Source organism: Phycomyces blakesleeanus (genome assembly GCF_001638985.1).
Source record: "Phycomyces blakesleeanus NRRL 1555(-) unplaced genomic scaffold PHYBLscaffold_63, whole genome shotgun sequence".
Classification (NCBI taxonomy): Eukaryota; Fungi; Mucoromycota; class Mucoromycetes; order Mucorales; family Phycomycetaceae; genus Phycomyces; species Phycomyces blakesleeanus.
This window is the reverse complement of record NW_017265198.1, coordinates 1-10,548: the sequence shown is the minus strand read 5'-3', so window position 1 is coordinate 10,548 and position 10,548 is coordinate 1. Positions and strand designations below refer to the sequence as shown.

At 31.3% G+C, this 10,548-nt stretch overlaps 5 protein-coding genes across 5 annotated transcripts; 1 reads left to right on the top strand and 4 right to left on the bottom strand.

Moving 5' to 3' along the window:
* Positions 1–63: 63 nt before the first annotated feature.
* PHYBLDRAFT_153822 (hypothetical protein) lies at positions 64–627 on the bottom strand (the record flags this gene model as incomplete). The annotated part of the gene is made up of 3 exons (XM_018433269.1): positions 64–236; positions 369–410; positions 483–627. 3 exons carry the CDS (start codon positions 625–627, stop codon positions 64–66), a joined length of 360 nt encoding a protein of 119 aa, XP_018283118.1.
* Positions 628–758: 131 nt separating this feature from the next.
* On the top strand, positions 759–1,279 carry PHYBLDRAFT_73840 (hypothetical protein; the record flags this gene model as incomplete). The annotated part of the gene is made up of 3 exons (XM_018442927.1): positions 759–829; positions 855–1,119; positions 1,226–1,279. The coding sequence occupies 3 exons, from the start codon at positions 759–761 to the stop codon at positions 1,277–1,279; spliced, it is 390 nt and encodes a 129-aa protein (XP_018283117.1).
* A 310-nt stretch (positions 1,280–1,589) lies between these two features.
* On the bottom strand, positions 1,590–2,845 carry PHYBLDRAFT_176445 (hypothetical protein; the record flags this gene model as incomplete). Its single annotated transcript, XM_018437776.1, has 4 exons — positions 1,590–1,707; positions 2,221–2,352; positions 2,430–2,578; positions 2,723–2,845. The coding sequence occupies 4 exons, from the start codon at positions 2,843–2,845 to the stop codon at positions 1,590–1,592; spliced, it is 522 nt and encodes a 173-aa protein (XP_018283116.1).
* Positions 2,846–3,470: 625 nt separating this feature from the next.
* On the bottom strand, positions 3,471–3,860 carry PHYBLDRAFT_73838 (hypothetical protein; the record flags this gene model as incomplete). Its single annotated transcript, XM_018442926.1, has 2 exons — positions 3,471–3,604; positions 3,671–3,860. The coding sequence occupies 2 exons, from the start codon at positions 3,858–3,860 to the stop codon at positions 3,471–3,473; spliced, it is 324 nt and encodes a 107-aa protein (XP_018283115.1).
* Positions 3,861–7,081: 3,221 nt separating this feature from the next.
* PHYBLDRAFT_160906 (hypothetical protein) lies at positions 7,082–8,060 on the bottom strand. Its single transcript, XM_018434299.1, has 2 exons — positions 8,027–8,060; positions 7,082–7,780 (listed from the first exon to the last, which is right to left on the bottom strand). Exon 2 carries the CDS (start codon positions 7,355–7,357, stop codon positions 7,145–7,147), a length of 213 nt encoding a protein of 70 aa, XP_018283114.1. The 5' UTR covers positions 7,358–7,780; positions 8,027–8,060; the 3' UTR covers positions 7,082–7,144.
* Positions 8,061–10,548: the final 2,488 nt, after the last annotated feature.

Below are 10,548 nucleotides of genomic sequence, written 5' to 3'. Positions count from 1 at the left end.
GGGGGGGGGGGGGGCAAAAGGATCTATTGTAAAAAACCAAAAAAAAAATCATCTCCCTTTTTTTCAAATTTTTCTTTCTTCCATAGCACAACACCAACCTTCATTAACAAATTCCTCGACCTCCACCTTAACAACATCTTCATTATTGTTTTCTTTGTTTTCATCGCCATTGTCTTTGCTGTTGTGAATCTCCTCATTCGTAACTGGAACATTCTCATCGTCAGACACTGGGGTTCCTTCCCAAGCAAGTAAGTTGGTCTGACCACACTCTTCTTCCGTGGTTCTGGATTGACATGTTTAAATGGCTGTATTTAGAATATGTTACATAATTACGCTCTATTATTTTTATTTAAATAAATATTTCCTACGTTCAACATCAACCTCCATCGAATTTCTATGGGCAGAAGATTCTGTTAAAACATGTTATTTTTTGAACTACAAAAAAAGTAGAATATAATAGAATAATACTACAAACTGCGTACCACTTTCACATCTTATAGCATCTAATCTTGCTCTTTTGTTATGGCGCTGAGCAGTTCTTCCGGCTACAAAACTATAGACTAGTTCGTTCTGACTACATCCAGCGCAATAGCACTTTTTATTGTAAGGTTGAGGGGTTGAAAACATTGTGTTTTTTGTTAAAAAATTTGAGAAAAAGGAAACAGGTGCTACATATACTTTATTCACAAAGTCTTTATAATAATAAATAGAATAACTTTTGTTGCTTGTTATATCCGAGCCAATAGAATACAGTAAAGATGTGTTTTCAACTTGTGAACATGGAAACCTATCCCACATTTTCGATTGTTATCAAACAACTGTGCGCATTGTAATTTCTACCCTTTTTTTTTCAGTGTGATCCGTTCTCAAACACAAGCAGTTATGACAGCTACGCCATTGAATATTGATGAGGGTACCTTCTCGATATCTAACTGCCCAATTGTTAGCATGGTGCAGAGCTACATCCATATGCAGCCTGAAGTAGAGTATGTTTTGTCTTCAGTCGTGGAAGAGAAAGCTCGTAGACACCTTTCGTATAAAATTCACAGGGCAAAATCCTTGTCAGAAAAGTTAGCTGGGCGTAATCGGTTTTCTCGTTGTCAAACAAGAAAGATAAGAGTAAGTATAATCTACGGTTTTTGTTCAAATAATTTTAACATTTTTTTTTTACAAAGGAGTGTCATTTTTTTATTTAGAATTCCTAATTGCTGATATTATAACACAGATCAAAGAATACTTTAGCAAGTTAAAAGGACGGAGAAATGATCAAAAAGAATAAAGGTCATTAGCTTTTCCAAGTGTCCAGCTATTCCAAGAAACGTCGAACTTTTGAAGGAGAGAAAGGTGCGTGTTGTTGCATGGAATAGCGCACGGCAGTAATAAAAAATACAGAGTATATAGTATTTTATTGATTTTTATTCATTGTTTCGAAAGATGTAGGTTGAATCGATAAAAGATGATGCGGTAGTAATGTCAAGATGGGAAGTAATAAATAAATAGTTATTTTATTTTATTTCACTTTATTTTACAGCCGATTAATGAAATATATATATACAAAACAATTATTTAATTACATAACCTTGATTGTTTTATCCACGGTTTTTTTCGTTGGAAATTGTAATATCGCTCTCTGTAAGTTTATTTTGATAAAAGCTAAGAAAATGGTGGGCATTGGGTATTAAATATACAGGTATTTTGTCTTTCATACTTTTGATAAAAACAATAAAAATAAATAACGGTTTTTACTATTCGTTGATAATAGAATTCAATATAATTTTAAATATTTGATAAAGAAGCAATGCTAAAACAAAAGAAAAATAGAGAGATAAATAAAGGCAAACCCTTTCGCAGTCAAAAAAACTCTTATTATAATTATTTATATTAGTAATATAAATCATTCTATTTTTTTTCGTGACCACTTTTCTAGGCAGTGGGATGACTAGGCGCTTTTGGATCCCACCCTGGATGTTGTGCGTAGTCAACGCGAAATACGAATGCAGACGATGCACCAGGATGATGCACGCAATACTCTTCTTAATAAACCCACTCACCCACAAATTCAGACCTTACCCAACTAACGGCTTAATCCTAACAGAATGGCATGTCGCAAATCTTTTTAAAATACCAAACGTTGACACTTTTGATTCTACCAATCTTGATGACAAGTAAATATGTACTCAATCTGACCAGGGAATTTAGAGATGTCGTCAACTATCCTACCAAAAAAACATAACCCGCACAATTGAGCTGCGATATTTCTTCTGTTCACTAAAGAACTCCTGGCCAAGCAACGAAATATTCTTCATCTTCTGAATGCAAATGTTTACCAGCACATTCTCACCAAGTGAAATACTCCCCACACCGCAGAAAGAAAATTATTCTGGTAAGCCTTGACATAGAATTTGAATAGCAATTAAGAGTAATCATACTTCATCGCATTCAAATTTTGTAACTTCAATGGCATGGTAGTTGGTGGCGACGTCTTAGTTCCGATTACATTGTACCATAGGCTGTTGACGACTTGCTGGAACATCTGGAGGTCGAATGGCAATGCAGGAGGATAATCATTATCAATACACTGAAGACACGGTAGATGAGATTCAGATAGCACTTGTGCGACGCCTTAGGAAAATCTTATTATACGCAGCAGAAGATTAATGGAATACACAGGAAGAAAAGTGTCAGTGAACGCATTCTCCGGAAAAACGCTCATTAATGTTACCTCTAGACCATTACGGTAGTTTGTCTTAATGTTTTTTTTTAACTTATACTTGTATATCTTAAGGTTATACATCCAAAATGTAAAGACCGGACCAAAGTCAAGCATCAACTCACACAAATGCATATTTGGTGTGCTACTCCTTTTTTTCGTAAATACTCTGACATTATTCCCCAAATTTACCAAGGGGTTGGCCTGCGTAGGCTATATGTAAGTACTTGTTCAATGGACCTTTCAACTTTCGGCATGTCTTGGCAAGATTGGTCTAGTTATTTTAATCACTTTTGGGCAAAAACTCCTTCAACACCACCAGAAAATGCACCAGACACAACGATCGCCACTCACCTGCCTTCATATATAGGAACTAAGGCGTGACTTTTTCGAATAAGACGGTATATTCAGGAGGAAGAGGAATATCATCAGCAAAGCGTTGTATACGAGCAATAACAGTAGCGGAAAAATACAAAGCCATTTCAAACACTGACCATACGGTTCGCTATCATAAGAAATATATTGTGCGTGAGATCAACAATCATGTAAGCGATGCAACTCTGAAAACTGCATGCCGCTCTGCTTCTCCAAATTTTCTCTTTTTACATCTGATTCTATGCAAAACCACATATTGTCATGTATGGAAATCATCTCTTCTGTCCGTGATGCCCAGTTTTCATTGTCACACCCAAAGTAATTATCTTACTTGATGCAGTAATTACGGAGAAATACCGTTTGAATTTATGACAGCCATATGTGTTTACATGCCATGTTCTGTGAATCCGGCAGTATTTCTAGCAGCAGGTATCTCGGAAGCGACATACATGATAGCAGTATAGACAGTAGTACCATTAGGGAACTTGATAGTCTTCACAGCTTTACCACCATAACAGTCTACCATCCCATCAACAAATGTTTCCAGAAATATGTCCATCTAGGCGTCCTCTACTTCCTTTGAACCAGACATGACATCAACGAGGATAATATTTTCTGGTTTCATTTGGTCTTCCTTGGGGAAATTGCTGTTAAGTAAATACAAAGCACTGCCTGTATAAGTCCGGCCTTCAAACAGCTTAAACCAATATACATTCAATGTCAACATGAGAGAATGGGCATGATTTACAAAGGTCTCGTCGGCTGCACCGAGCATATTAGTCTAAATTGCATCATCGTATACGTCCGTCGTCGTACTTTCTATTGTCTTGCTTGATCCCTAGTGTACGAATTACTCATCTGACTTGACTTTGTGGAAATGTTGCGACAAGATATTTTCTCAGTAAGCTGTAAATAAATACTATGAGAGGGACTGGCTTCTCAATTGCTGGACCGGCATACAGAGAATTAATGTCATAGATAGATGGGGAGTAATGTGCTTCTCGGAGGAACAGTTGGATTGATGATACTCTGGTAAGTATATGACATCACGTTTGATACAGATGGTGTACTTGAAGACGGTTTTTTTCATAAGATCGAATCCAGACATGATTTTCGATACATCAACGGTGACATGTGGATCAGTATCCTTCTCATAGGTAGCAAGAGAGTGCTGGGATAATTTCAGTGTTGAAGATCCCCCTTGCTTGAAATAAGTAAGACGCTTGAAAGACAACACCAAATAGAGCCATTAGTTGAGTGACTTGAGGAATACTATCCATTTTCAAATATGGGATTACAAAAAGGCAAGTGCTATGATAAGTATCATTATTATCTGTAACATAATTTATGTATATTTCTTTGTTCAATAGGTGCATACCTGAATCCATCGTATCTTTAAATACTATGACACCGACAATGTCAGCTTCATTCTCATCGTTGGACTCCTCACTTTAATCCGGATAGTTATTGTCAAATGACGATAGTGGTGTCTCAGTATCATACTCTTCCTCAAATTGAAAAGGTTCGTCTTCTCTCAAAAAAGTATACTATATGTGGCGGTTTCAGGAAATCTAATAGAAGAAGTACCTTTATCTACGATAATAAAAATAAAATAAAAATATGTTTTATACGATTTTTTTTGGTCTTGGTTATTGAGATATATCAGTCTATTATCAATTTAATTAACTCTACTAAGCTTACGGTCTCTATTAGTAAGAATTACAAATTGAATTTTATATATCTCTTTTAATATAATGACAATAAGGGTTATACTAGCTATCGATGCTTGACAATTCGTTGCAGCAATGTTTTAACTACTATTCAAATAGTGTTCAATATAAAAGTATAACACGTGTTGGGTGCATTTAATATTTTTGAGTAAAATACTTTTGGGTGTAATAATCTTGATTAAAATACCCCTGAGTAAGATTGATCATAATATTATAAATATCATTATTAATTGTACATCTAGCACACTAATTGTTTGTAAGTTTCGGTCACGTCTCGACAGTCAAACATCCGACCTTTGTGTTAGAACAATCCTTTCAATTTAAATATTTAACAAAAAAAGGCGTTGGTATATATATATATATATAAAATATTAATTACCAAAGTACAGAAATAAACGATAATTATCATTAAAACATGAGTGTAAAGTAGGCAGGGAAAGTACGACAAGGTACATCCCTAAGTACGCATTTTACTCTTTCGTAATGATATAGCTCTCGATACCAGTGAGTTTCGTTTTATATTACCAGCCCAAGGTATTATAATGGACGCCACAAGTACTTTGTAGCTCTAATGTCTTGAATTCAAAAAATAAAATAAAAAATAAAATAGTAACTACGATAGTACTCGACAGAACTCTGTATATATTTGACAGTATAGAAATACTTATCTTTGTTTTTTCTATTAACTTCTTTTATTAACAGCTTCTATTGTATTTAATTTAAGCCAAAAACCAAAAAAAAGAGTACTTGTATATGTGATACTCAGAGTCAGATATCCTCGTAGTCTTTAAGAAATTATATATATACAGTAGAATATTGTTGTTCATGCTAATTAATCATCCATAGTTCTAATTAAAGCAAGATATAGTATCTTTGTTTTCAGAGAGGTTCTTGTAGAGAGCATTAAATGTAATTGCAAAAATATTTATAAAGCAATTAGCAACAAAAGTTTCGTATTTATTGTACAGTTTTTAATGCACTCGAGGTGGTCAATATACTTTACACTTAAGTGGCTGCTGAATAAAAAGAAAAAGAGAAATAAAGACATGCTTCTATACTAATATATCTTACTTGTCATGAAAATAAGCAGTTGTGCAAATCATTTGGAATGACGCTACTAAACTTTTCGACTAGTTGGCGGATGGGCATAGATGAGCAATTATCGGTTTTTGTCGTAAATAAATGAATATGGTACATCAAAGGATAGCATTCTGCGCACACACCCGCACCTACGCAAAACAATCGGATCCAGAGCATAATCAAATAACACTGGATTTATACGTTTTTATATTTCTTACCATTTTATCATTCTTTATGAAAACAATTAAACTGCCAACACAAAGCAACTGTCGAAAAAACAAAATAATATTAGTATAGTTGCACCTAACCAAGACTTATATACCATCACAATCCTCATCGCCCACCTTTATGACAACGATTCCACTAATATTGAAAGGCAAGTAGTTATTCCTTTCTTCTATATTGCTCATTCACGCACATAAACGCCAGCTGTACCAAGATTTAATTTGAGTTGAGTGCAATTTTAGACAACCCAATTTCTATTTCATTCTTTCTTTCTTTCTTTCTTTTTAAATTCAGTGCAATAGATCTCTGATTCCTAAAAAAGGGTTAGAGAACACATAGAAACACCTATAGAAACAGATAATTTTTTAACATCAAACAAAATACATTGACTCTTGTGCAGAGTGAAGAAACGCGTGATGAAGGATACAGATGAAGTATAGAATAACAATAATGAGAATAAAAAATGGTTGATACCTTTGATGTGCGGGATGAGGCCAAGGTAATTTAGCTGACAATGAACGCGAATGAGAGAAAATATTTGGGACTTATCGATCCTCACTTTGGCGTCCATGAAGTAAATGGTTTTTAACTCTTAAAATACATTACCATTGTTGTATAACTTATTTATTTTTATTACTCTTTTGTAATCGTTCAAAATTCTATCTACACAAAGAATCAAAATGGGGAAAAGCATCGTTTAATTGTTGTGGCTCAAAATTTAAATATTATTTATTTATTTATTTATTGAGCCATGTCATACAGGGGATAAGCCAATCGTCTACCTCTCTTGCGATACGTACTGTCTGTTCATACATATTTTCCCTGGGGTAGAAAAGTCCTATACTTTACCTTGTAATTTTATGATTTTCTAGTTCTCTTCCTTTTTAAAAAAAAAGCCGGTTGACTTTCTGTGGTGAAACTACTTATCCTTAAGTTCTTTACAAAACAAGTTTGACTTATTGTGCCATCACAGATACTATTATCACTCAAAATAAACTCTTTTCACAATAAAAATTCATATTAGTTAAGAATATTCTGTCTTATTTTTTGAACCATTGTAATCACCGTGAATTATCCCAAGCGTATATAATGTATAAAAGCCCTTTATTTGTAAACAAAAACTTGCCCCACCAATAAATTGGCTTTCGTTTCTGGTATGTAACGCACCTTTATCATTACTCGATTTAACATGAAATGGAAGCTTTTCTTTTGTACATATGCTTTCTACAATAGCCATAAGTACAGACGCTATCCTTACCATCTTTTTCTCATGAGTATTAAACCTTTACAGTAAAAGTATATTTTTCGATCAAGGTATATACCGACAAACGAAAATTAGTTACCATCACTGCACACGCCTACTCTTCTTATTATTTACCATTTCAAATATATATATATATCGATTATCCCTATTTTTGCCGATATATACTACAGGGAGCCTAAAAAATATATAAAATAAAAAAATGATAATAATGTGGCTTTATCATACAAAGAGAATGCGAGTAATTTTTTTCTAGTTGGTACATATCAAAACTTGCTCGTGGTCTTGGGGAAAGGTTGCGCTTTTAACAAATATAATATATTTCTGGAGATGTTTTCGGTAAAATATGTGTGTGCGTACATGTGCGCCTGTGTATGATTGTAGTAATTTCAAATGTAACTTTCATGGCAAGTTAATGTGAATATGTATGGTTATTGAAAGAGATGCACACAGAAGAAAAATAAAATAAATAAATAAATAAATAAATAAATAAGAGTATTATTTTTGTTTATTCTGCTTGAAAAAAAACCCCTGTCCTCATTCCTCAACCGGAATCGTTGCACCAATGACTGCATTGAAAATATTTTTTACAGCTTTTCAACCTCTCAACAGAAAATATAAAGAATATCAAATATATATATATACCTCTTGTAATTGAGATTATTTAAACAATCTGTCGCCTCGGTTAAAGGGCACGCAAGATACCAAAAAATAAATAAATAAATAATGTCGGTTTCAGTCGGCATTTATAATGTTATTTTTTTGTTATTTTTTTTTTGAGAAATCAATATTTTATCAAAAAATAAAATTCATATAATTCTACTTTTCTCGACTTCTACTGATTGTATTTCTATGCTTCTTGGCTCTATCGATAGCTAATAAAGATGAGTAACAGAAAAGTGGCATTAGAGGCGCATTGTCGGTCTTTAGAATTTTTTCGGGGTTTGAATTATGCTACGATTAGATGGCCGCCGGGATTTGGTATAGTGCGCAGGTGGGTAAAAATTAAAATAAATTAAATATTTCCGCCCTAGCCGAATATCATATATATATATATATATATATATATTAAAAAAAAATAGAATTTATCTAAAAAATATTAATATGTTTATTCACAATTTTTTTGAAATGCTAATTTATTATAAATATAATAAAAGCATTAAAATAAAATATAAATAAATAAATAAATAAATAATAAAAATAATAAAAAAAATGAAAAAAAATAATAAAAAATAAAATAAAAAACAAAATAATAAAAAAATAATAAAAAAATAATAAAAAAAAATAATAAAAAATAAAATAAAAAACAAAATAAAAAAAATAATAATAAAAAATAAGAAAAAAATATAAAACCCAAAATATAAAAAAAAACAAAAATAATAATAATAAAAAAAAATAAGAAAAAAAATATAAAAACAAAAATATAAAAAAAAAAACAAAAATAATAATAATAAAAAATTAAAAATTAAAAACTAAATGTTGATTTTATACTTCAGCTAAATAGTTTATTTTATATTAATTTTTTCGTTTGCTATACTATAATAAAAAATATACTCTAGACCTATAATATCTCTATTTATATTCATTTCTTGAGATTTTAACTTTTATAATAGTCTTATTATAACAAGCAATCTCAAACCTTCTCTTAATATATAAACAGACTTTTCCTTTACACCTCTTTAATTTAATAAACAAATTATTAAAAGAAAAAAACTCATAACAGTAGTATTATACTGTTGTTTTATTACAAAAAAAACTGTCAGACATTATTTTGATGAATCCGTACAATGTGAAGATAATTAACCACAGTACGTCTTTATGCACAGTAAGATCTTCCTGAGCATTAACCAAAGTATAATGACTTTTCTTTAATTTAAATATAATATAATAGCTAATGTGGATAATGCACAGTATTAGTTTAGAAAACTATATATGACAATTCAATTCATATCCATAAAAAGTATCTTTTATTCTATCTTTGATAGCACATATACTCCTTGATCCCCAGTTGGTTTGACCTTTTGACTTTGCTATAGTAAAAGGAAGACCAACCAAGATCGGGAACGACAAAACGACGCAAAAAAATCGAAATAAATGGATGCTATCGTGCAGGGTCAAACAGGGATGCTCAGAATCAAAACATAACGCGATAACACTTGAGCTAGGCAGCAAAATCTAAATATGTTTTACTAAAACCATTATTTCATTGTTGCTATTAAACATATAAAGATTATAAAAGAGTTGTGAATATATATAAAATTAAAGATTAAATATGATTAGAGTATGTAACTTATATTTGACGAGATGATTGGATATGACTTGGATATTGACAAGTGTGAATATATATAATGTGATATATCCAATGATATTGACTAATATCAGAGATAGATAAGATGTTATAGGCTAATATTAGTAATAAATCAAATGTTATTGGCTAATATTGATTATATATTATATTTTATTAACTTATATAAGTAGTAAATTGGATGTGATAAATATATATATATAATATAGATTGACTGTTATTGATTTATATATATATCAGATCAGATATTATTTATTTATATATATACTAGATTGGCAGTATTCAGCTTATATATGTATGAGATTGACTGTTATCCACTTATATATATATCAGATTGGATATCATATGTTTATATATAGTGCAGATCATCTGTCATAAGCTTATATATATACCTAATTAGCGGTCAACAGCTTATATATATACTAGATTGGTGGTTAACAGCTTATATATATACTAGATTGGTGGTTAACAGCTTATATATATACCAGATTGACTATCATCAGCTTATATATATATCAGATTGACTGTGATCCACTTATATATATATTAGATTGGATATCATATGTTTATATATAGTGTACATCCTCTGTCATCAACTTATATATATACTCAATTGGCAGACAACAGCTTATATATATACCAAATTGACTATCATCAGCTTATATATATATCAGATTGGATATCATATGCTTATATATAGTGCAGATCACCTGTCATCAGCTTATATATATATCAGATTGACTGTGATCCACTTATATGTATATCAGATTGGATATCATATGTTTATATATAGTACAGATCACCTGTCATCAGCTTATATATATACTCAATTGGTGGTCAACAGCTTATATATATATCAGAT

What these genes read in the sequence shown, in the direction of transcription:
- PHYBLDRAFT_160906 (XM_018434299.1), bottom strand. Translation starts at nt 7,357, where the DNA reads ATGGCTATTGTAGAAAGCATATGTACAAAAGAAAAGCTTCCATTTCAT.